General features: G+C 45.9%; 1 protein-coding gene across 2 annotated transcripts; it reads left to right on the forward strand.

Moving 5' to 3' along the window:
* Positions 1-487: 487 nt before the first annotated feature.
* Positions 488-27,973, forward strand: LOC306919454 (uncharacterized protein). Of its 2 annotated transcripts, XR_013789532.1 has the most exons (8): positions 488-866; positions 2,056-2,190; positions 2,579-2,716; positions 4,479-4,619; positions 5,643-5,813; positions 6,229-6,372; positions 8,887-10,081; positions 27,300-27,973. XR_013789532.1 is itself a non-coding variant. In XM_079532234.1 (4 exons), the coding sequence occupies exons 1-4, from the start codon at positions 572-574 to the stop codon at positions 3,228-3,230; spliced, it is 603 nt and encodes a 200-aa protein (XP_079388360.1). In that variant the 5' UTR covers positions 488-571; the 3' UTR covers positions 3,231-3,598. The 2 variants fall into 2 exon arrangements, 1 of the variants encoding a protein (XP_079388360.1); XM_079532234.1 differs by lacking the exons at positions 4,479-4,619; positions 5,643-5,813; positions 6,229-6,372; positions 8,887-10,081; positions 27,300-27,973 and adding an exon at positions 3,196-3,598.

Below are 27,973 nucleotides of genomic sequence, written 5' to 3' on the forward strand. Positions count from 1 at the left end.
TTAATTTAGATTCCCTGATTTCATCAGTGGTGGACAAAGGACGTATACTCAAGAATTCAAATTGACAAATTACAAAGTACTTTTTCATTTTAATATCAATGCATTGCTGGATTCATATGTCATTGTCAAAATTATATAGGCCTATAATGTGAAAATAGCTGATCTACAAGCTCAAAGCGTATCACACCACAACTCGCTGTGAGGTTGTAGATCGTCTATTTTCCACTATTCCACAGTGGTCATCACAGTCTACTGACTTGAACCCCATAGAAAATCCATAGTGGGATTTGAAGACAGTTGCAAAACGCAAACCTTACATATTAGATCTATCATTATCATTTAGTGACAGCAACACACCTCCACCACCAGGGGGCGAAAGACATTAAGGCAACAGTATGTGGATTGTTTATTGCTCATGCGTGAAACACTTTGACCCGGAAGCAGGGTTGTGCGTAGCAGTGGTTAGCACTGCAGCATGGTAGCAGCATGGTGGTTGTTAGCCTTTAGCTATGTGGTTGTTTTTCATCGTGGTGTGAAATAAAGGGAGTGCTACTAAAAACAACGTCTCATAATGGACGTCAAAACGTGTCAAATGGAGTCTGTACGGGTGAAGATAAATGAACACATGACGTCGGTGGGAGAGGACATATTGTGTGTTTTGGACAAACAGCAGCAGAGTGGTGGTGCTGATGTTTGTTGTGTGAAGCTTGATGTCAGAGTGTTTGTGTTGGAGCGCCTCAGTTTGGCTGCTCAGGTCATGGTCAACCTCTTCCAGAGAGAGATGGAGACACTAGAAACTCTGCTGGAGAAACAAAACAAAGTGCTGGACATTGATGTTGATATGGATACCGATCTACACACTCCAGGTATGTGTGACACACACACACACACACACACACACACACACAAACACACAAATTGCAGCTGTGTGTGCAATTGCGACTGGAGGTGTGGTTTTGAGGACAACCTATTTGCATTGCTATTATCGTCTGTTAAGGCTTCTATATGTTTAGTTTGCTTACTCATCCTTGTTCACTCTACCGCGTGTGCCTGCCTGCCTGCCTGCCTGACTGATGGGCCTAATATTGCCTATCATTCTGAGAGCTTTACAAGATGTTGTGGCAGTCTGACACACACAGACCTCTGTATCGTTCCAATTTCAGTTCGTTTTGGTTTGCTCCCAATCTTTTGCCCTCTGGTGGCGGGAGGGTGGTGTTACAGCATGACAGACAGACAGACATACAGACAGACAGACAGTTTTGGCCATCTTCTATAGTTAGTGCTCACTTCGTTCGCAATTAGGGCATTTGAACATTGATGCCTGTCAGTCACAATGGGGGACAGGGTCTCATTTTGTGGGACGCTTGAAAAGTCTTGGAAATGAGGGACTGTCCCACACAAAGGGAGACATCTGGTCTACGTTCTGTGAGGCAATTCACCGTTTCCATGTGAATCCGGAGATCCTGATACAGTGAGATGATTCTCACTGTTCTATTATAGCAGCTGGGTTTACTTTTTATCATTGCTGCCGGGCAGAGAAACCTTGTATCTCCATAATTCAGAAGGAGCGAGTGCATTCTCCGACACCGACGATCAGACGCGGCACTGCCGGGGGGAGGGACGGCACCTGCCTTGGAAGGTGGGGGCATTAGTGGAGTTCCGCGGCAGTGTTGGTTCGTTTCATGGCCGACACAGCAACTGCCGACAACAGTTGCGGCTCACGATATGCTTTGCAAGTTCAAATTCACCCGTGTCTTCCCTGTGAGGTTAGGGTCTGGGGTAGGGTGTCAGACTGCTGCCGCCGGTGCCAGAAAATGCACGCTCTCTCTCACATAATTTAACCTTTGATGTTTTTTTGTAAATTAATGTCCTAATCAGTGTCACCCAAAAGTAACCAAAATAGCCGATCTACAAGCTTTTCATTTCATTTTCTGAAAAGTAACAGTTTTGGACATAAGAGGTTTCCACCTCACAGCAACAATATTATACCTACTTGTGTTATTAATATTACATCAAATTCCTTATTAAGTTATTTATTGTATTCCTTTATTCCAGACCAGTGTGTGGAGTCCAGTCTGCAGGTGAAGATCAGTTCTCCAGCCACGACTGTTTCTATTAAACAGCAACCTGAAGACCACCTTAAACAGGAACCTGAAGACAAACAGGAACCTGAAGACCGCCTGGCTCTCAGTAAGTTTAAATTACTCTGCCTTTATTTGTTTTATTTGTGAAAGTGGGTAGTACTGAGAGTGTAAAGATGAACCGATATGACCCTGTTATCGATTTTAGCATTAACAATGTGACTACATTGATGGTATTATGAATGGGACGACGGTTCGGCAGTAAAAGTATGAATGGGTTCACTGAAGCTTTGCAGTTAATTCTACTTCAGTATTAACTAACCTGCTAAAGAAGACTCACTGACCTAACATTCAGCTCGTCTCACATCTTCTATGAGAACGCTACAATGTAAACAAACGGCCATACAGCACAGAGCGCAGTCAGCGCACCATCAAAGTTCAATTTAGGAAAAGCACTGAGGTACAAGATTCAAGAGTCTCTTTGTATTTTTTCCTAGACTTTCTGCACATTCTTGTGTGTAAAGAGGAGGTCTCACCTGAAGAGGAGAGGAGCTCCAGTCTGGTCCAGGAGGAACCACAACCTCCACAGATTAATGATGAACAAGAGGAGCTACTTCAAAGACCAGAAGAGGCTGGTGGGTCAATGATGCAATACAAATACTGCTTAAAGAAATCCTGCTTAAAGAAATACTTTTACATTTTGAAATACATTTTGAGTAGGGCTGTCAAATGATTAAACATTTTGACCAGATTCATCTCAGTTTAAAAATATATTAATCACGATTAATCAGCATTCAAACTATGTCCAAGATTATGCCCTGTTTTACAAGCTCACGATACCACACATGCAGCTTGTAGATCGGATATTTGTTACTTTTTTTCAATATAATTTTAATTTTCACCTGATGTTTACATACTGTAGATTGATAGATAGATAGATAGATCGATCTTTATTGTCATTGCTTGCACGAAACAATGAAAGTTGAGTTCAGAGCTTCACCACTGGCATACAAATAAACACTGTAATAAATAATACCCAAAGTGCAACAGTGCTAGTGCAACGTAATAGTGCAGTGTAATAATAATGGTGTGCTGGGTGGAACTGGTCCTGTAGGATGTTATTGGCACAGCGTAGGCAGCGGGAGGTGAAGACTGTGGAGATCTCTGGGAGGCTGGCCCCAATGATCCTCCCTGCAGCCTTGACCACTCTGTGGAGGCCCTCCTTCTCTGCCCTGGTGCAGCTGGAAAACCACACCAGTTGGTGAGCACACTCTACTGCACAGTGGTAGAAGTTGATCAACAGGCTCTGTGGGAGTTTTGCCCATCTAAGTTTCCTTAGAAAGAAAAGGCGTTGCTGTGCCTTTCCCCACATCAGAGGTGATGGTGGTCCTCCAGGACAGGTCGTCGGCCACAGTCACGGCCAGAAACTTAAAGTTAGAAACCCTCTCCACCTCCTCATTTCCGATGAGGAGTGGAGAGTGGCTGAGATGTCCGGAGACCTGCGGAAATCAATGTTGTTACCGTTGTGGACATTGCCTGCCAATATAAATGTGTGTGGGACACTGATGTGGAGGCTGGGAGGCAGAGATGCTGCTACTCTGTCATAATAAGACCTACAATAAAGAATGAAGTTTGAATCCTGACGGTTGAGTCTTTCATCTTCCTGATCTGTTTAATTACTTATAGTATCATCACAACTTCCATACACACACACACACACGCGCACGCACACACACACACACACACACACACACCAGGGAGGAGGGCTTGTACAGTACAGTACAGTACAGTACAGTACAGTACAGTACAGTACAGTACAGTACAGTACAGTACAGTACTACAGCACGAGTACAGTACAGCACCACTCAGTTCAGATGGGTAACAGTTTGGACAAAAAGTTTTCACCTGACAGCAACACTATTATACCTACTTGTGTTATCTATTTCAGGATCATGAATCTGTTATCAAACTGATATTGCTTGCTACTAGATGTGCTTTCATTTTGTTCTTTAATTTGTAAGTGATGCAGCCACTCCAGTGCACAGCAATGTGTGTCCCTGACTCCCTGGCTGGGTCTGTCTCTGTGTCTGTCTGTCCAAGCACGGAAATAGCGTTATAGCATTTGTTGACTACCAAGTGTCACTGTTGTGCAGCCGTAACACACACACACACACACACACACACACCAGGGAGAGCGGCTTGTACAGTACAATACTACAGCACGAGTACAGTACAGCGCCACTCGGTCCAGACGGGTCTGATTTTCATTAAAAAAAACTCTGGTTCATAATATAAATCAATTTAGTCTGGTTCAGTTTTCTACAGGAGTGTTATGCTGTTTATAACACATGAACAACCTTATTATTAAAGTTGTTACTAATGTCACCTTCATTCCAGACCAGTGTGTGGAGTCCAGTCTGCAGGTGAAGATCAGTTCTCCAGCCACAACTGTTTCTATTAAACAGGAACCTGAAGACCACCTTAAACAGGAACCTGAAGACCACCTTAAACAGGAACCTGAAGACCACCTGGATCTCGGTAAGTTTAAATCACTTTATTTGTTTTATTTGTTAAAGTGGGTCGGTACTGAGAGTGTAAAGATGAACCGATATTAATCGTCAGTAAAAGTATTAATGGGTTCACATAAGGCTTTGCAGTTCATTCTACTTCAGTACCAGTAAGACGCCTGAGGGCGAGAAGCGATCAGGTCGCGTGCACGCATCCGCCTGGGTGACAGCAGACTGCTGGGCAAGCGCTGACACTTTGGTATGGGGGGTAAGATCTTAATTTTCAGGGCCTGTTAAGAACTCTAGTCTCCACCGGCTGCCAGGCACGGCTGCACTAATAACTTTGGGGCAGGCCCGTCTAGTTTAAATGGACAGGTATCAGTCAAAAGGGAGACATCGAAGAGGAAGGATGGATGGGGAAGGATCAACATATGGCATGTCAGAACAGGTCAGCTCCATATATGGAGAGGTTTGGGGTTGAGGTTTGAGGTCAGAGTTGCTGACCAATATTGATGACATCAGGGATCTCCATATATGGGCTTAATATTGATGACACCAGGGATCTCCATCCCTGATGATGTCACGTGATGTCACACGTTCTCTCACCCCGACCACCATATATGGTGCCGACACACCAACTGACGGGAAATGTGCGATTCCATAGTTAACAACTAACCTGCTGGAGAAGACCTAACATTCAACTCGTCTCACATCTTCTTTGAGAACGCTATAATGCAAACAAACGGCCACACTATTTACAGCATTGGTTCCCAACGTTTTTATACTGAAGTACCACCTCAGAAAATCTTTGGCACTCCAAGTATTTTAACTGATGTTAAAATACAGGAGAGTAGACCTGCCCTTTTTGTTCCATTCCTAAACCAATAATGCTGCTGCTCTGACAAAACTGTTTAATCTAGTCAGCACAACTGATGATATTTTGTAATGTGATTAATCCGTTCTCAAATCTTCTATTAACGGCTAGGTGTGCTGTCATGCTCATTTCAACCAGAATAACTACCTGTAGTAATGTAAATATTTCATTTTTTCATAGACTTTCTGCATGTTCCTGTGTGTAAAGAGGAGGTTCCACCTGAAGAGGAGAGGAGCTCCAGTCGGGTCCAGGAGGAACCACATCCTCCACAGATTAAAGATGAACAAGAGGAGCTACTTCAAAGACCAGAAGAGGCTGGTGGGTCAATGACTGTTGACATCTTTCATATAGGTATTAAAAAATACTGCTTTAAGAAATACTTACTAGCTCTACTCATTTTGAGTAGGGCTGTCAAACGAATAAACATTTTAATCGGATGCATCTCAGTTTAAAAATGTATTAATCACGATTAATCAGCATTCAAACTATGTCCAAGATTATGCCATGTTATACAAGCTCACGATGCCACATGTTTTGAGCATCTTGTAGATTGGCTATTTGTGTTACTTTTTGACTTTTCTTTCCCTTTTACAAATTCAATGTACAATGTATGTTCACCTGATGTTCAAATCAGGATGGGGACAATTATTTTAGCACTCGAACAACTAGTGACTGCTCCATTATACTGAACAAGACAATAGACTTGGTAAAGTTTGATTTGAATATGTAGTATAATGAAAGGTCTTTCTGCTGGTGATTTCCACAGAGCACCACAGGGAGAGGTCTACAGTATCTAGAGAGATGGCCTCCAAAAGACATTCAACGTTGTCAGAGGAGCAGCCAGAGATGGACCAGAGACATGGACTGTTTGATGCAAGGATGCAACCTGTAGTAAAATTGTACAAGACAGGTATGTAGTGTTTTATTTACTGTGGTTTAAACCTGTAGTAAAGTTGAATACAATTTAGGCATTTAGCAGATGCTCTTAATCCAGAGTGATTTACAATAAGCAAGAACAAAACATGGTAATGCAGCAAATATTCACCTTTAGCAAAGCCCCCTCCCACTTAGACACTCCCACTTGGACACTTTCCAGCCAGGCTCATTCATTCCAATGTAAATATCATGGATTGTACACATTAAATACTGGTTCATTTTTTGAACCAGACCTTCAAAGTCTCTTCCAAATCTGTCAACAAGGCCTGCCATATGCACTGAAAAATATGTGTGCGACATTTTTTAAAACAATGTTTTATCATATAGGGAAACTATTGGTGGAGAGCTTTGTCTAACCCATGTTATGCTTAGCTGTGATTGGACCATAGCAGTTTGGGGAGGGGCTTAGCTATAGGTCAATTGTCATCAAGAATCATACGTAAGCTAAGAACCTAACAGTGGAATATCTATACAATGAAACTGTGTATACACTATATAGTGCAATGTCAACATAAAATGCTATCTAAGTTACGTCATTTTTTTTTCCTTTTAGATATTTTTGGGTCTTTTCTGCCTTTATTGATATATTTACAGTAGGTAGACAGGAAACAGGGAGAGGGATGGGGGAAGACAGACAGTAAAGTTTGTCGGGATCGGGACTCGAACCCGCGGCACACTGTCATGCTGGATTACCAGCCAAGGTGCCTGGTCCACTAAGCCTGCCCAGGCAGTTGTGGAGCCAGAAGGGAGAAGAGTTTGGGATGTGTGGAGCGCTGTCCCGGCATTTTTTTGTGAACTTCCACCTTCCCTGCGTTGACTGATCTGAGCACGTGGGATGGTTTGTAGGGTCCGATAACAAGAATACAAGAACGCAAACCCCCCAAAAACATGCTCACTCCGGGTGTGGTAGGCTACTTAGGTGTGTAATCATGAGTCATAATTTGCAAGCAGAAATGAAGAAGATATGACCATCTGAAACTTGTTGAACTGGAAACCCCAAAGCAGAGAATTTCCCCTGCAAAGATTCCAAAGATGTTAGCACCTCTGGGCCCCAGGAATGGGTGTGACAATAGATACTTGTCTCCACCCCTAATGGCTTGCATAATCACTCAACCCACCCACTAACCACTCCCCCACTAGGTTAGCTGTCAGTGAACACTTAGTAGGCAGTGTGGGAAAGTACATGTTGTTTTACTTAAGTTAAAGTATCAATATTGCAATATAGAAATATAGGACTGACGTTGTTTAGTGTATGTTTTGTAATAATACAATCTAAAAAGTAACTAGTACGCTAACTGAGTTTTCAAATAAATACATGTGGAGTAAAACTACTTGCAGCCTTGTAGTTTTAGACCCATGCTTTTAATTGCTAAATTAAAAAATGCTGTATGTTTACATTACATTATTATTAATATGTACAAAGGTACCTTTTTTACCCCTAAATGCATGGCTTAAATCAGCCGTGCACTGATGTGAAAGAGTTAAAATCTTTTCAACAGAAAGTCAGGGGAAAAATACCTTAGACGTTTGTTATGATCCTTTCCACGTTTTAAGAAGATCACACCAGGATTTGTACTACACATGTCATCACATTCAATATTTGAGCTGTTCTTCTAACAACAACGTCATGGATTGATCAAATTATATAAAAGACGGATTTCACCGCTTTCATGTTATTCATCATCAGGCAGCAGCATTCAACGGTAATAAAGTTACAAAGATTTAAACACAGTGCTAAACCAGACATAGCTTCACGTGTTCACTGATATAAAGGGCAAAATAATGGATTACAAGTAACTAAAAAAATCTCGTCAGAACGCACAGCTGTGTGTAGTGTGGAGACCACAAACACAAAACTGGCAGCGACTTTTTTTTCTTCAGTGGACGACGACGGGTAATCACTTAATTTATACTTTTATTACAAGATCCAACAGCATCATATCAAGTTAACAATAATGATGTTGTTGTGTTTCATATTGTGTCACAGAAACACTGCAACTAATCTGGGCGGCTTGAGCTGGAGAACAAAGAGCCAATCGAAACGACTCTATGTAAATACGTGTAGGAATGTTCACACCCCCAAAATGCACAAATAAACTGTAAATACAGTGACATTTTTGCAATGTAATTACAACGACTTAATGACACTAAAACGACTTTCTGATGGAATAAAAACATTCTTTAACATTCCAACTGTGTTAATGTGGCAAAAAACGAAAACCAAAATGACCGAACTGAAGAAGTTCTGACGACAGTTTTGCTCTGCCGAAAGATAAAGTCCACAGTGTGTCTCATCACAACGCACTGCTTGCTTGTAGGTCAGATACTTTCAGTCAGCAAACGCTCACTGAAAGTAGTGTAAAGCCAAATGTATCCTTTGCACCGAAAATAGCCGCTCTACAAGCTAATCTGGATGTCTTTTTGAATACATTGCAGGGCCTTTGCTCTTAGACCATAAGGGTCGTAACACATTGTATTTTTTTTGTAGACTTTCTGCACGTCCCTGTGTGTAAAGAGGAGGTTCCACCTGAAGAGGAGAGGAGCTCCAGTCTGGTCCAGGAGGAACCACAAGCTCCAGAGATTAAAGATGAACAAGTGGAGCTACTTCAAAGACCAGAAGAGGGTGGTGGACAAATATTGACATTACTAGCAGTGAAAAGTGAAGATGATGATGAAAACAGAGAGACAGAGCCTGTAGCCGGAACCTCAACTGTACACATGAAAGCACAAGCTGATTTAGAGGACTGTGGAACATCACAACCAACTAGTGACAACCAGCTCCTCTCTTCACACTGTTCTGAATCTGACACTGAAGACAGTGATGAGTGGGAGGAGACTAGGGGAGATCAGTCAGCTTTAAACACACTGAAATCACAAAACACACAAAATGTGGGAGGAGCCAAGCTGTCCCAGGACCCGAACTCATCGAAACAAACTGACTCCATTAGGAGTTACACAGGGAAGAAACGTTTTAATTGTACAGTGTGTGGCAAAATGGTTAGTCTAAAGCGGAATTTAAAATCACACATGAAGACTCATACAGGCGAAAAGCCCTTCTCTTGTACAGTTTGTGGTACAGGCTTTACTCAGATGGGTCATCTAAAAACACACATGATGACTCATACAGGCGAAAAGCCCTTCTCCTGTACAGTATGTGGTACAGGCTTTTCTCGGGCGGGTCATCTAAAAGCACACATGATGACTCATACAGGCGAAAAGCCTTTCTCTTGTACAGTTTGTGGTACAGGCTTTACTCAGGCGGGTACTCTAAAAACACACATGATGACTCATACAGGCGAAAAGCCATTTTCTTGTACAGTATGTGGTAAAGGCTGTGTTAGCACAAGTCATCTAAAAACACACATGATGTCTCATACAGGCGAAAGGCCCTTCTCTTGTACAGTTTGTGGTACAGGCTTTACTCAGGCGTGTAACCTAAAATCACACATGATGACTCATACAGGCGAAAGGCCATTTTCTTGTACAGTATGTGGTAAAGGCTGTGTTAGCACAAGTCATCTAAAAACACACATGATGTCTCATACAGGCGAAAGGCCCTTCTCTTGTACAGTTTGTGGTACAGACTTTACTCTGGCAGGTACTCTAAAAACACACATGATGACTCATACAGGCGAAAAGCCATTCTCTTGTACAGTATGTGGTAAAGGCTGTGTTAAGATGTCGTGTAAATCAGGACCGCACGCACACGCACGCACACGCACGCACTCACACACTCACCCACTCTCACACACACACACACACACACACACACACACACACACACACACACACACACACACACACACACACACACATACCGGTCATGGGAGAGAGGCCCGAGTCCTTAGGTCAACATACAATGACCTCGGACTTCACACACACACACACATACACATACACATACACATACACATACACATACACATACACACACACACACACACACACACACACACACACACACTGTCACATACAGCGCATAGGTGTACTGGACACATGCTAGATAGTAGAGCTAAAAGGAGCACGTAAGATATACAATCTCATGCGGGGCCCCCACTATCTCATGTGGGACCCCTCAAACAGAATGCACACACACGCACGCAAGAACGCACGCGCACATGTCTTCTCATGTACTAGCGTGCACGCAAAGCTATGAAGACCAAAGTGCGTAGATGGACCTGTTTGACCATTCTGGGACCGACGATTGGTTAAGAGTAAACGTTAAGCACACACTCATGGCGCCCCCACACATATGATATGGCGTTTCCACACCGATTAGCAGACGTGCGTGTACGCAGACACTAATGTCGTAGGCCAGTATAAATTGGACAGACGGGGGACTGAACTGCACCTTATTTTCCCGCTGACCCTGAGCTTGTACCACCCTGGTCCTGTCATCCCCTTACCTTTTCCCCCTTTTCTTCCATCAACCTATTATTACAATAAATATACTTGTTAAACCTTGAACCTTTGTGTCGGACTGCATTGAGTACTCCAGTTCAATCCAACTGTGCGCTCTCCGCCTGGCCGAGAGATACGACATCTGGCGACCACGAAGAGTGTGAAAAGCTGACCCAACCGGACGCGGACCTTCATAAAAAAGACAACAGTCCATACTACAGCAAGGTGAGAATTATTTGTTTATAATTCACACCCGTGTTGCTGTAGTATGCTGGGGGTCGCGCCGGGGGAAGCTGCACTTCAAGAATCCTGTGTCTGCGGGAGGCGGATAATGTCAGTTGGATCTGGGTCTCATGCACCGCACAATGCATGTTGTCATAATCACCTTTATCATAATCACCTGTAAACAGTGAAAAGCGTATTCTCCCTTATTTGCCCTGTAATATGCTTATGATCTGACACCTACACAGACTGTGATTTAAATCACTTTATTATTATTGTTCTCTCCCCTTGTGGTCTGGAAACTGTAACTAGTTTCTTCAGGTCAGAAGGCAAATATTATGATCTAATTGGGAATACATCAATCGCCTAATTATGTCAAGTTAAAGAACGTCAATTGCTTTAGCTGCCTTTAAATTCTTGTTGTTATTTGTCGTGCTATCTATTCTGAGTTCTGGGATCGGTATAATGTATCCTTCAGTTGTCAGGCAAAGAATATGATTAAAATAGGTACGTCTATCGCCTAATTTGATCAGTTAAAGAAGGTCCATTGCTTTAACGCCCCTTAAATTGAGTGCATTAATACTGACACATTGTTGATCCATGAGAGAAGAAAAAAAAAGAAGGCAAAAGTTAAGATTTATTTGGGAACGTCGATTGCCTGAATAAGTCGGCCGGAGTACGCGTCGAGAGCTCCGTCCTAATCTAAAAGTGCTTGGTATTAATTTGCAGGACCCTATCAGATAAACTTTTACGGTGAAGATCAGCCGTAAAGGTAGATAGCGGGATGCGGGAGGGGGTCACCCGTAATCTTGAAAAAAGGTCCCAGTTGTAGCCTAATGTGTGAGACACTTAGGATTGGAAGTGTATAAGTCTGCCGGTAATTGATTGCGTTTGGAATTAATCGCGCAGTTGAAGTTAAGTACTTGGGGAAGCGCTGGGGGGTATAAGGATAGTTTGATATAAAATTAATGGGGCGGGAGTCCGCGGTGTGAAGTCTATTATTATATATGTGATTTGATATATTCGCTATTAAAAAGACGAACTGCTTGTTTTTCTTCCTGGAGCGCTTTTGGTGACACCGCAGGGGCGCGTGCAGCTGGTCCGGCCAGGCATACTCTGACGACAGCAGAGTGAATACCAACTAAAATAAGGTCGGAGTACACCCTGTGACAACACCATAATTCATACATGCGTCTCACCCGATCAGAGGACATATGAATACTGACTGAGTATGGATAAATGCATGACATTGTGGTTTATCTAACCATTTGAGTGTACTGACTGTTAGAGATAAATGCATCACAGTTGATTATCTACCCACTTGATTTGGCATTGTGTGTCTCCACTGCGAGATAAATTTAATATTACACATAGACGCTGAATACACTATACACACCCCACGCTCTGTGAAACAAGGGCGCGGCTGGGTGCCCTTGTACTGTTTAGAATTGAATACAGTTGATATAATACAATTAGGGGAATACAGTTAATTGTGGAAGCCCGGGCCATTGTGATAGAAAAAGAAAATTAAGGTTAATGGTTATGTGGTTTGGCTGGATTGCAGCCGTACGGACAGTGCTTGTGGTCGTTGATGTTTTATTGTTGCAGAGTTGGACGTTGTCTCATGTATGGCCATATAACTGTCAGAGTTTAGTGTAGACGTACATTGGATTGTGATACTTGTTGGTTGTTCTGTGCGATAAAGGTTCATGACTCATGTTATGGATTTTTATGCGTTGTTGGGTTGATATTTGTGCTGTTGGATCCGTGTTGTCGCTGGACGGCGCTGCGGATCAGTTGAAATATACCCACACATTTGCGTTGCGCATTGTGATTTAACGCCCAGATCGCTCCCGTTGAAGAGCGCTTTTGTACACGTTCGCGCGCGTCGGGCTCGCGTTCCGTTGGTGTGAATATACGCTTTGGTGTGCTCACACCATTATGTGGCTAACCGTCAACGGCTAGCGTTGCGAGATAACTATCATTATTCGAAGAACGGTGCCGAGTCATCCAATAATAAAGCATCGATTGCATACGTTGCGTTCTGACCGATTGGGCGCTGGCCGAAATTAAACTTTGTGTAGTTTATAGCGACGGTAAAGTACTTTGGAAAATAATAACAATAATAACAGCACGAGAACGAGGCTGCTCGAAGGCTGCTCGGAGGAGGGCTGCGTTCTGACAGCAGGCGGCAGGGTTAAAACGCTGTGTTTGTGAATAATCGGCGCGGTGTCATTTCTTGCTGCCACGTCGATTATACACTTTTGGCCCACTCCACCTAAACCCTATACGAGCATCACATATATTCCGTTTGAATTGGCCGTAAACTGACTTGTTGAATTGGAATGTTGGTGGCAAGTTAAAGCTTTTACGGGACACGGCGGCTACGTCATCGCGTTGCGGAACGGGAACGCTTCTGGTTGGTTGCCTAGTGTGCACGTGTACGCTGTGTCGGCGGTCCTCCATTTTGGCTCATCGAGCCACGCATTGGGCGGCCATTTTGTGCTCCCAGTCAGTTGCCACAGAGGGGAGGGGTGCGTTTCCCCCGCCCCGCGCCCCGACGGCAGCGGTTGTACGTTGTTACTGCATTCAAATGTGTGATTCCAATTGTTTTGTACACCCTGCTGGATGAATGGTTTTTCTGTGTCTTGTTGGCCTGTGAATGCTTTGTGTTGGACATAATATGGCTGAATGCACGGTCTGCAGAATTTGATTGTGTGGGACTAGTTAGGCCACCTTTATTTTTTCGTTTATTCTATTTTATTTTAATTTTTTAACGCCCGCTCCTTGCGTTGCTTGTCATTCTAACATCACTGTCGGCTTTTATGAAGTTTAAGCATTACTTACAAGGCATTTTGTTAAATTGACAGATTTGGCTGTGTAAGTCTTACATTGTTATACACCTTGGGATAACACTTAATAGTGTTGTTGCTCATGGTGGCATTAATTACAAGGCATTTTTGTTAATTGACAGATTTGGCTGTGTAAGTCTTACATTCTTATACACCTTGGGACAACACTTAATAGTGTTGTTGCTCATGGTGGCATCAATTACAAGGTTTTTGTTAACTGACACATTTGGCTGTGTGGCCCTACGTTGTTCTACACTTTAGCACAGCGCTTAATAGTACTGTTACTTAAGGTGTTATTACTTACAAAGCTTTTGATGAGTTACAAGTTTGGCTGTGTGGCCTTGCTTCATTTACACCCTGCCGCGACACTATATGGTGTTGTGGCTTATTGTATTTTCAATTACAAAGCTTTAATTGGTAGATAAAGTCGGCATGTGTCACTTTGCATTGTTCTAAGTCTGCGCCTGTCACTAACCAGTGTTGCTGTTGATGTGTGCTTGATTGCTGCATGTTGAAACGGGTTGCTGACTTGTTGAATGACTTGGCCTTGCACTGTGCGTTGTCTAACTCCATTGCATGGTTAATTGTGTTTAGTGCCTTGTTTTAGACACTGAGGGGGAGATTCGATGCGAGTTATAGGCTGATGGATACACAGTTTATGTTGAGTGTGTGTTTAAATACACACGATTAGGGTTACGTGGACTGACAACAGAGGACTTTGGCTGTGATTTACTCTTTCACTTGCATTGTGGATCTGCTATTTTCGTCTTGCAGATCTGCTATCTGCGTCGGGTGATCTTGTGGGTCTGCTATTTTCATCTTGTAGATCTGCTATTTTCATCTTGTAGACCTGCTATTTTCATCTTGTGATCTTGTAGATCTGCTATTTTCATCTTGTAGACCTGCTATTTTCATCTTGTGATCTTGTAGATCTGCTATTTTCATCTTGTAGATCTGCTATTTTCATCTTGTGATCTTGTAGATCTGCTATTTTCATCTTGTAGATCTGCTATTTTCATCTTGTGATCTTGTAGGTCTGCTATTTTCATCTTGTAGATCTGCTATTTTCATCTTGTGATCTTGTGGATCTGCTATTTTCATCTTGTGATCTTGTGGATCTGCTATTTTCATCTTGTAGGTCTGCTATTTGCGTCTGGTGATCTGTGGATTTGTTATTTTCATCTTGTAGATCTGCCGTTTTCATCTTGTGGATCTGAGGTTCTCATCTTGCAGATCTGTAGATCTGCTATTTTTGGCGCCGCAGCTGGATATCACTCTTACGGCGCTGCAGCTGAATGCAACTCTTGTATGCCGGACGTGAGCTGTGTCACACATGTTAATTGATCCTTCTTGACCTACACTGGTCATTCAGTCATTCTATCTGGTTCACTTTGTATGGTCTCGTTCTTTGGTGTTGGGCTTGGTCATTTTGTTCCACACAAGTAACAATAGGCCTTCTGGACAATTGCACAGTCAGTTAGTCCTTACTTAATGTGCATTAAGGGGGGTCATCCTTGTTTGGTGCCATTTTTTATGAGAATAATGATACTGTAATGGTATAGGTGAATTAACAGGTACATAGGGATTGTAGTCACGGGTATCCTCATTACACAACTACGACACATTTGGGAGGGAGGGTGTTTTGAGGGTTGGCTTGTGGGTTAACTCCAGTCCCCTATATATACGGTTAGGTCCTGCCAATGCTCATATCACATTCACGCGCATGTACATGCAGCGACACATAGTTTTACAAACTGATGGTGCGGTCACGGTTGTTAATACAACACATAGTTCGGGTGGTCATTGACAGCCTTTTAACAGGCAGCAATTGATTGGGATCTGTGCATAGCGGGGTCAGCCTACAACACGTAGATTATATCGGACCCTGACAGCCGGGTTCCAGGAACATACAGGTTATATAGATATATTTTGACGGAGTACGTGGGACAATTTCGTGTAGTTTACCAATCATGGGGGCCGGATGGGTTAAAGGGGTGAGCGTGGCGCAGCCTACGACCCCTGTGGGCATTATACAGAAGCGACACCCTTTGATAAGGGGTATTTTTGGTTATTCAAAGAAATGGGCGAACAGGTGGCCGGAAATCGAAACACCCTGGCCGTTAGACGGGACCTTTGATCCCCACGTGATTAAAACCCTCGAAGTTCTTATCAGTACGTATAGAGCCGAACAAAAAACGGGGAGGCGTGGCAGGGCCCGTAAGGAGAAACGAGAAGCAGAAGTGGCAATTTTGGATTTATTTTTCAAAGAAGGCCAGAAGTTGAGCAAAGCCTATAAAGAAAGACGGGAGAGGTTACAGGCTCCAGCCCGGCTCACTGAGAAACAGATGGAGCTGTGCGACGAACCTTTCTCACATGTGTCACCGCCGCCATATTTGGGGAAGGCCCCTGACACAGCCGGACAGAGATCCGTATACCCACAGGTCCCGATGCTCGACACAGATGGCCGATATGAAGTTAAAGATGACAATGGGGATGTGGTGGAGTCGGGCCGGGCCGTCGCCACAATAGAGATGCTACCTGACGGTAGGAACAGGCCCGTAAGGGGGAGAGAGGGCGGAGCCAGGGCCGACGCCAACAGTCGAGCGGCCTCGGACGGGAGAGAGGGCGGAGCCAGGACCGACGCCAACAGTCGAGCGGCCTCGGACGGCTACTCTCCCACAGTCAGGTCCCTTCTGGCGGAGGCCGAACGCAAGGGCAGGTACAGGCACGCAGGGGGTCGTGCCACAGACGGTTCCGGTGACGGGGCGACGCAAGTACTGTCTGATGGGGAGGAGGAGAAGCTGACGGCCCAGGCAGAGAAGCTATCCATCGCTGTGAACCGGATGGACGATGATCTAGCGGAACTCCAGGGGAGCAGGAAGTGGCTGCACAGGGAACTGGCCTGTACTGATAAGGATGCACCTGACCCACGAGTTGTCGACGTAATCAACAAGAAGCTTCACGAGCTAGGACGGGAGGAAGAGGCGCTACACAGGGACTTTGATTTGGTGGCACGTGAGCTGCGGAAGTGCGGCCCCGACGTGCCGGAGAGGCGGACCTACGATCTCCGGTCGGGCAAGACCAAGGGCCAACAATCATCCTCAAAGCAGATGCCACTTGTGATCAGGGGAGCGGACATTGACTATAAACCCTGGGCGGCCACGGATTTGACGGACCTGACCAACAAGCTGCCCCCACTTCAGGAGGGGGCGTATCCATGGATTGCGAAGTTTGAACAGCTTGTGGTGGGCATTCAGATTGCCATTGGGGACGTTAAACGTCTTCTAGCCGTTCTGGTGGGTGTCCCAACCATGGAATCCATCTTCGCTCGGGCTGGGCTGCAACGTTTTTCCATCACAGCAATATTTGACGCGGATTTGTTCGCCGCACACACCGGAGCGCTGTACCGAGCCCTTAGGGACGTTTATCCGACTAATGTACACCCAGACAGGATCCTGATTGAACCCCTGGCTGAGGCAGAGAATCCCCGATTTTACGTTGCACGCGCCATGCAGAAGTGGAGAGACGTCACCGGGACGGATCCAGAAAGGAACCAGATGGATTTGGCCTTAGTGAGGGGGAAGATTGAACGTGGTCTGCCTCTGACGGTCCAGAGGAAACTTAAAGACGTCGTGGGTCTGGGTAGTATGACCAGCACAATATACGCCGACCACATCTCGCATCAAGTCGAGGCTCTACGCCGGAAAGATCAACTACAGAAGGAAACAGATGATGAAACAATGAGGAAGCTGAATATGGCACACCTGGCTCGAGAGAAACCAGTCAGACAGGCGACGGTGGTGGCTGGTGAGACGAAACCACAGCAAGGGTGGTCTTGCACGACGCCACAACCTCAGTCTGACGGGTGGCGTGGCCCTCTGGGTCCCTGTTTCATATGTCACCGTTATGGTCACTTGGCCAATCGCTGCCGCCAACAGTCTGGACGATGGGAGGATCGGAGATGGGATGATCGGAGGCAGGGCCCACCACAGCAGGACCGGGCAGACTCAAGAGACTCCAGACCTCCCCCTAGGGGTCCGGCGAATCCTCATAGAGGACCGCCGCAGGGGGGCATAGAATAGGGATGCCCATTAGAATCCGAGGGACGGTGGCAGCTGGTGGCGTCAGGCGCGGAACCGGATCCCATGGTATGGGTAACGGTAAATGACAATCCAATACAATTGATGCCAGATTCTGGCGCCTGCTTCACTTGTATAAAACCAGAAGACGCCATACACCTTCCTATGTCCGGGCATTACGTCCGAACAATCGGGTTCGAGGGGAAAAAACAGCTGATACCTTCCACACTGCCTGTAAAAATCAGATTCAAATCCCAAGTGACTGAAATTCCAATACTTGTGTCTGACAAAACCCCCATTGGCCTTTTAGGGCGTGACGCCCTCACCAGATTGAACTGTACAATTAAGTGCACACCAGACGGATGTGTGGTGCACGTCCCCCCCGAAGAATACCCACGACACAAGCAGCTATTTGCCACGGACCAAACAGAAGGCTCGTTGGTCTACTGGCTGGGAAACCTAAGTAACGATCTGCTGGAACCTGCCAGATTGTGGGACAAGTTCCTTACAGCTAACCTACCAGGAACAAGACTGCCAGAATATGATCCCCACTGTACATTGCAGTACTTTAAAGAAGCAAGCGACACAGAGGCTGAAGAATGGAGGAAACAACAGCCACAACAGACAATGCTCAGCTCCGGTTGTATTATACTGGGTCCCCAAGGGGCGGCGATGAAAATAAACATGCAAGAATACCTGAGAGAGACTTTTAAAGTGAACAACAGTCTGCCACATGTGACTTTAAGGATTTCCGAAGATTACGAGCAGAAGCATATAGGGGCAATGATGGTGGAAGCTGAATCCACCGTCTTTGTAACAACAAAAGAAAACCCTGCAATCTGGGCAAGTAAAGATCGGAAATTTCTCAAGATTATGATCTCAGCACAAGGAATGGGCCACCCACAGACGGCCAGAATGGCACACAGCTCTATCTACACCATTGAATCAGCACAAATTCTCAGGGAGGAAATGATGCAACAGGTCCCTGGGGACTTGTGGGCCAAGAGCAGTACAGACATTGGACTTGTAAAGTCAGCCCAGCCAGTGAAGGTGGAACTTCGACCGGGAACCACACCTCCCTGGAAGCACCAATACCGCTTGAAAGACGCTGCCATACAGGGCATTGAACCACAGATAAAAGGACTATTGAAAGCCGGGGTTCTACAGACTACGAAGTCCCCTATTAGCTGTATGCCCCTTTTACCTATTTTGAAACCAGACTCCTCATATCGGCTCTGCCATGACCTACGCGCAATTAATGAACTTTCTGTCGATTTTCCCGCGGAGGTACCGGATCCTCACATTTTGATATCGGATATTCCCGCGGACGCAACGTGTTTTACCGTACTCGACCTCACAGGGGCGTTCTTTTCGGTGCCATTGGCCGAGGAGAGCCAGGGATTATTCGGGTTCACCTATAAGGGAGAGCATTACATCTACAAACGTCTACCACAGGGTTATAGACACAGCCCCCATATCTTTAATAAAGTTTTGAAAGAAGATCTGGAGGACATAGGGCCTCTTATGACATCGGTTATACTTTCGTACTGTGATGACTTGATTCTGTGTAGCAAAAATCAGAAAATTTGCCATGAAGAATCGATCCTTCTTTTACAGAAATTATCAGAGAAGGGCCATCGCGTAAGTTTGAAAAAGCTTCAATATTGTCAGGATACTGTAGTTTATTTAGGCCAGAAAATCAGCCATAATCAGCGAGGTATTTCCGATGAGCATTTAGAAGCCATTCGTAAGGCGCCTAAACCTAGAACTGTACGCGAATTGATGAAGTTTGTGGGCATGACCCAATACTCAGCCGCATGGGTAGAGGACTACGCAGTCATTGTGAGTCCCCTCAGGCTTATGATCAAAGATACAGGGACCACTCATTTGCATGAAAACCTTACTTGGACAGAGGACGCAATTACGGCGTTCGAGACACTAAAGATTAAGTTAATGGAGGCCCCTGCTCTAGCATTGTGTGATTATACCAAAAGCTTCCTGTTGTATGCTTCAATGTCCACAGGGGGAAAACATGCGTGCGCTATCCTTGCTCAGCCTACAGGCTTTGGTATTAAACCCCAACCCGTAGCATATTATTCCACAGCATTCAGTGAGGTGGAGATGGGTATGGCCCCGTGCTACAGAGCACTGGCTGGGACCTACTTAATGTACGAGAAGGCATCTGCCATCACAATGGGGTACCCGGTGACTATTTGTGTAGAACATAGCCTGAAAAATCTTTTAAACTTTGGCAAATACACATTGACTTTGTCCAGAATTAAGGACTATCACCGAATGTTAGAACTACCCGATGTCACCGTGGTCAGATGCCCTACAAAAAATCCATCAGAATGGTTGACCACCGCCGAGGATGGCGAGCCCCACGACTGCGTGGAAGAGGCAGTAAGGTATTCTAGACTAAGAGCCGATCTACAAGCTCTTCCACTTTCTGATGTGGATGTAGAATATTGGACAGATGGGTCTTGCTATCGCATTGGGGAGACCTTAAGTGCAGCTTATGCAGTTGTACAGGCCCAAGGTACTGATTTTGTAACCGTGAAAGCGGAGGCAATTCCACAACCTGCCTCCGCCCAGCTCGCCGAGCTGGTAGGCTTGACAGAAGCTTGTTTGCTAGCAGAAGGCAAACGAGTAAACATTTACACAGATAGTGCATATGCCCTTAATGTGTGCCACTTGTTTGGTGCAGTGTGGAGAAACCGAGGGTTTAAGACCGCAGATGGTTCTCCAATTAAACATCAAGCACAGATCGTTAAGCTTTTGTCAGCAATGATGAAACCCAAGCAAATTGCCATCACTAAATGCGCAGCACATAAGTCTGACACTTCTCGCATCACTTTGGGCAACAATGCCGCTGATAATTCAGCTAGGGGCGTGGCAGGAGCTAACAGGCCGGGTAAGATCCTTTTAGTAACGCATGAGGTGGAGTTGGAGGAGAGTGTCACAATGACTGATTTAATTTTGATGCAAGATGAGGCCAGTGAACTAGATAAGAACTTATGGCGGGAACGGGGTGCTGTCCAGGACGGCACAGGGTTATGGCGTAACCATGAAGGGTTAGCAGTAGCACCGCCCGACCTATTGGGCTTATTGATACTGGAGTCTCATGGGCTTGCACATGTGGCTAGGACAGAGGTGAAAAGAAAAATCACACAAGAATGTGGGTTCTGGGCACCTTATTTGTTGGAACAGATTGATCAAGTCATAGGTCGATGCACCATTTGTTTAAAGAACAACATCCGACGAGGAGTACCGACGCACCCAGGCCATATTCCCACACCAAACGGGCCTATGAGAGAACTTGTCATGGACTATGTCGACATGATTCATCCAGTATGTGGTCAGAGGTATCTTCTTGTTGTGGTCGACGTTTTCAGTCGCTGGATAGAAGCGACGCCGACGCGAAAAAAGGACAGTCAATCGGTGGCTAAGTTCCTTTGCAGGGAGGTCTTCAGCCGCTGGGGCGTGGCCGAGAAGCTGGCTTCCGATAATGGGAAAGAATTTGTTGACCGCGCGATGCAGTTGGTCCTTAAAACGTTAGGCAGCAAGCAACGTTTTGTGTCTGCTTATCATCCAGAATCTAACGGTCTTTGTGAGCGATATAATGGTGTCCTGAAGAATAGGATCACAAAAATATGTCAACAAACAGGGCTCAATTGGGTCGATGCGCTCCCCCTCGCTTTGATGGCATGCCGCTCAAGTGAAATTCGACACCTTAAAATGACCGCATGAATTAGTGATGGGTCGGCGCATGAACACTGCTGGTTTACGCACCAGTGGTAAAGGCCCTAGTCTGTCGCTGCTTGAGGATGACATGAGAAAGTATGTCCAGTATATGTCTAACCTCCATCGGAGGATTGCTACTTACGTTTCTTCCAAACAGGAACAGGAGGAGAAGGAGGAGTCGCAGCGAACGCCCGTCAACTCTATAGTGCCGGGGGACAGTGTCTTTGTTCGTGTCTTTCGAAGACGCTGGAACAACGAACGCCGACAAGGGCCATATCTTGTTGTGCGAAGTACCGGTACCGCAGTACAGGTTGACGGTTCTCCAACGTGGTATCATCTGAACCACTGCGTCAAAGCCCCCACCAATGGAGAAGCGCACACGCCTCCAACAGAGGAGCCAGCGGCCCCGGCAGCTCAACAAGGGGATGAGACAGGGGCTCAGACAGGGCCTGAGGCCCTGCCAGCCCCAGAGACAGAGAGAGATAATTCTGGCGACTCCGCCCAGGAAGCTGATATTGGTCACCTTCCTATTGCACTTAGCGGTAGCGGTGACGAATCAGGAGGGGACCTCCAGGAAGGGTTCGAACAAATCGATCTACGGTTTGTCCCAGAGCAACCCTCTCTTGCCCCGGATGTCGAAAGTGTGTCACAACCCGCCGACACCCCAGCAGAACAGCCTCAATCGTCCAAAAGGCGAAGCAAAAAGTGGTCTTCCCTCCCCGGCCGCCAGAGGCCGAGTCGTGAGGCACGTAGACCCAAGCGGTACGATGTTGACGGTTAAGGGTAGGAAAGGAAGCCTCATACTGCTCCCGTGTCCGTGCCCCCGAACACCGGGCGCACCTGACATGTTATGGTACAATTTATGGCAAGATGAACATCAAGGTACAGTGGCGGTGACCGGAGGTAGTCCGACGAACAGAATACGATTCCTGAATGGCGACCAAAGTCAGGGAGACTGCTCCCTCATTATGTCCAAACTTCAGGTCAGTGATGGCGGGATATATACCTGCATCAGAGACAGCCCAGAGTGTCCATGGCAAATCCAATCGTCCATGACAAATGGTGTCCGTGGCAAACCCAATCGGATTCCAACGGCGGCTTGTCCAGTCCATCAAGTCTTGGTTGTGGTGACCACAGGGAGGGAACCCCCGACCACACTTCTCCCGACTACGACTACGACGACCACACTTCTCCCAACTACGACTACAATTAACACGACCACACTTCTTCCGACTACGACTGCGACGACCACACTTCTTCTAACTAACACGACCACACTTCTCCCAACTACGACTACAATTAACACGACCACACTTCTTCCGACTACGACTGCGACGACCACACTTCTTCTAACTAACACGACCACACTTCTCCCAACTACGACTACAATTAACACGACCACACTTCTTCCGACTACGACTGCGACGACCACACTTCTTCTAACTAACACGACCACACTTCTCCCAACTACGACTACAATTAACACGACCACACTTCTTCCGACTACGACTGCGACGACCACACTTCTTCTAACTAACACGACCACACTTCTCCCAACTACGACTACAATTAACCCGACTACGACTGCGACGACCACACTTCTTCTAACTAACACGACCACACTTCTCCCGACCGCGACTACGATTCTCTCCCCAAACACGACCACACTCTTTACCCTTTCCCCGAACACGACCATACTTCTCCCGACTACAAATACGACGCCCACACTTCTCCCGACCACAACTACGCTTCCGACTACGACTGCGACGACCACACTTCTTCCGACGAACACGACCACACTTCTTTCGACTACGACGGCTACCCTTTCACCAAACACAACCACGCCTCTGTCAACCCTGACTACAACTACAAACAACAATACAACTTCCCGTCCGACCGTCCCAACTGTCACTTCGTTTCCTAACGCAACGACCACCTCCTCAGATGTCAAGACTCTCCTTCCACACGATATGGATGTCCCCGTAGTTGAGGAGAGGCTGTTGATGAACATTACCAGTGATAGACCCAACATGACTAGGCGGGCGATCTCCAAGGGTGAACAGTGGGAACGGGAATGGGCCGGTCGATTAAATGTAACTCACAGTCCAATTGGCCGCCGGGAGTACAAACCAGTAATAAGTGACCCCTTACATGGCCTAGCTCACGCTAACCCATGGTACCAGTGGGTGGATTATACTGCATGGACCTTAAATAAGACTGACTGTTATTTCTGTACTTCCGCTAGAGTTGACGCACTTTTAGTGATGAATACACCATATAGCTGGGGAAGCTGCGTGAGGGAGAAGGAGAAATTCAGGGCGGAAGCTTTTACTCAGATGGGATACGATAGGGTCCCGGCCGCCTATAACAGCAGAGCAGCTATAATGTTTGGCCAGAGATTTGCGCCATTCTGCCCAGCGGAATGTCTCCATTACTTGGGATCGGCAGAATATTACGGTGCGGTGATGAGGCCTGCCATGGACACAAGGGTTTTGAGGGAGTCCCTATCTGGAGGTCGATGCACTTCACTAGATGTGCGCATGAGCATGGATCTGGGGTCTCCACCCAGCAGTACGCGTTTGACACTGGCAGGCACCTTCGAGTGTTTCCAGAAGGACGGGAGCCTCCCTATGGTTGACCACCCGTCTGTAGATGTGGGCAGCTTGGATGAGGACTTATGTGAGATCATATGGAACATATCTTCTACTGTGACCGACAGCGGGTGCTTGCCTGACCAGCCCGACGTGGACGTCAGCCCGGCATTGACTGTACTTAAAGGGAACCAGACTGAGCCCCAGCCGACGATCTGTCCACTTCATTACGCCACGCAGGCGGTGGCAGATCAATTTTGGATGTGCAAGGAACGTATTCTACTTAAAACTTTGCCCATAAATTGGTTCGGGCGATGCGCCAGAGTCGTGGCTGTTCAGTCCATAGTGATCATACCTGCTGAGGACCTTACAGACAGGAGCGCTCTTCGCTCCAAAAGACTCCGGAGGGGGGCCGAGCAAGGAATGGCCGCAGTGTCCTCGGTGCAATTTGACACCTTTGGGGTTCCTTATAACATACCCAGAGACCACATGGTTATAAATCATGTTGCCTTATCAGGGGCTTCTCTGTTCTTTCCCTCAATAGGGATCAGTGTGGTTGCCAAGTGGCTCAACTATTTTGTCTACAACCAACAACGCTACATGAACTACACTTACGAGGCATTGGATGCTCTGGGCCAACAGCTGGCGGCCACTAGCCTCGTCGCTTCACAAAACCGCGACGCATTAAATTTCCTCCTCGCCTCCAGTGGCGGGGTTTGTTCCATGTTTGCGGATACTTGTTGTTCCTATATTCCAAACAGCACCGCGCACAATGGTAGTTTCACCATGGCAATGGGAAGATTGAGAGAACTCAGGGAAGAGGTTCGCGAACACACCGGTGTGCGAGACCCTTGGGAAGACTGGTTGCGACTACGTCTGGGGGGGTGGGGGACCTATTTAGCCCAGATAGGAGCGGCCATACTGGGGTGCTTGCTTATTCTGGCCCTGGTGATCTGTTGCTGTATCCCTCTACTTCGGGCCTTCATTGCCAGGGGCATTGCGGGCGCTGTGAACATTCAGGCGATTCAAATGACTGTCATTGCACCTGTGGTCAGACGAGACCTCGAGTTCACCTTGGATGGAGATGATTCAGGGGACGAGAGGGGGTGGCCGGGACCGGAATATTACAGGGACGATTATATGGATATTCATCCGGAGGAAAGAGATTTGAATGACTGAATGGCACGGAGGCAGGGGATCTAAGGTCCCCAGGTGGGGCGCGGTGAAGTGGACTGGATGGATGGTCCGGATGAACAGTTGGTGCCCATCCGCGCCCCCACGCTCCCCCGCCCTGTCCCGGTGCCTCTGCCCTCCACCAGCCCAATGCCCCCCCCCCTGACTGATACTACATGCACACATATTCTCACACACGTAGATGCACACGTAGGAACATAGCTCTATCTTTTCTATCGTATGTGCACACACCTGTACACATTTCTGTCTGTCCTTTCTCTCTTCTTTGTGTACACAGGTAAGGTATGCCGGCCTCCTGGCGAAGTCATCACGCGTTTTTTCTGGTTAGGTGTTTCGTTTTTTCTCGGCGGTTTCTCTTTAACTTTCCTTTACATTTTTATGGTGGCGGTGGTCCAGTGCGCTATGGTGTCGCCGATGTGCATGCATTGTTGCTATTGTTTTTCTCGGTTTATGTAGGCCTGTGGGCTGCGGTGTGTTTTATTGATTTATGCTAGTCGTTTGATTTAGTTATACCTGTATAATCGCTATTTTGGTTGTGTCCTGCAAGGCTTGTTCTAGTTTACGCGTAAGCTTCGCGACCGTTGATTACTTTGTGCCGTTTGACTTTGAACAATGGGGAGGTGGGGAAACTCTATGCTAAGGGTACTGGGTGGCCGGGTGTGGGTGGATTGTTCTGTGGCTTGGTCACTTTGCTAAGGCTAGTGGGGTGGGGTCGCTTGTCGACTAGTGGGGAGTTCTTGTGTGCTTTGCTGTGTCTTTTGTTGTTTTTTTGTTTTTGTTTTTTTTTGTTTTTTGTTTTTTAATATTTTTTGCTCGTTGGGTTTTGTTTTGTTTTGTTTTATTTTTGTTTTTATGGGTGATTGTGGTTGTGTCCCTGGTCTGTCGGGTTCGGTGGTTTGTTTGTTTTTGATTAGCTGGCGCGAATCGAAATCAGGGAGGGATGTCGTGTAAATCAGGACCGCACGCACACGCACGCACACGCACGCACTCACACACTCACCCACTCTCACACACACACACACACACACACACACACACACACACACACACACACACACACACACACACACACACACACACACACACACACACATACCGGTCATGGGAGAGAGGCCCGAGTCCTTAGGTCAACATACAATGACCTCGGACTTCACACACACACACACATACACATACACATACACATACACATACACATACACACACACACACACACACACACACACACACACTGTCACATACAGCGCATAGGTGTACTGGACACATGCTAGATAGTAGAGCTAAAAGGAGCACGTAAGATATACAATCTCATGCGGGGCCCCCACTATCTCATGTGGGACCCCTCAAACAGAATGCACACACACGCACGCAAGAACGCACGCGCACATGTCTTCTCATGTACTAGCGTGCACGCAAAGCTATGAAGACCAAAGTGCGTAGATGGACCTGTTTGACCATTCTGGGACCGACGATTGGTTAAGAGTAAACGTTAAGCACACACTCATGGCGCCCCCACACATATGATATGGCGTTTCCACACCGATTAGCAGACGTGCGTGTACGCAGACACTAATGTCGTAGGCCAGTATAAATTGGACAGACGGGGGACTGAACTGCACCTTATTTTCCCGCTGACCCTGAGCTTGTACCACCCTGGTCCTGTCATCCCCTTACCTTTTCCCCCTTTTCTTCCATCAACCTATTATTACAATAAATATACTTGTTAAACCTTGAACCTTTGTGTCGGACTGCATTGAGTACTCCAGTTCAATCCAACTGTGCGCTCTCCGCCTGGCCGAGAGATACGACAAAGACAAGTGATCTAAAAAGACACATGAAGACTCATATAGAAAAAAAGCCTTTAGTTTAAGTCATAATGATCAGTCAGTCTAATCCAATGATGCAAAAGCAGAGCAATTATAATGACAAAATCAACATGACTGAATAAAATACGCATTAATAGTTTATTGAGATGGAGTTTAATTTTTATTTTATGGATCTTATTTTCTATTCAACATGATGGAATTTTATTTTTATTTTAGGTTGCATTATTCCCTCCAGCTCATAGGTTACTGGTAGTACAATATGAGCATCAGTGTGTGTCCATATTTGTCAGTATTTAACAAGTCTTATGCATTAACATTCATGCAATAATTATGTTCATTGATATGCAGTAAATGATGGTGCAGTAAAGTGCTCACAAGCTGCTGGGTTTGTGTAGATCAGGGTGTTGCTACATCTTTAGTTAAACAATTCTATTTAACTATCATCATAATTATTTAATATCTGTGAACAAAAAGTATAACTTAGCCTTTTTCAGCCTTATTTCACATTACCAAACCAGACATTCAAGGTAAACAAGGAAAAAACAAACGACACCCATTTATTTTATATAGGTAAACAATAAGTAGATCTGCTATTTTCTCTATTAAATAGTGTATACATTACACATCAGTTTGTTCGTAATGGTTGTTTTTGTACGTCTGGATCTT

The sequence above is a fragment of the Electrona antarctica genome (genome assembly GCF_951216825.1).
Source record: "Electrona antarctica genome assembly, contig: scaffold_25, whole genome shotgun sequence".
Lineage (NCBI taxonomy): Eukaryota > Metazoa > Chordata > Actinopteri > Myctophiformes > Myctophidae > Electrona > Electrona antarctica.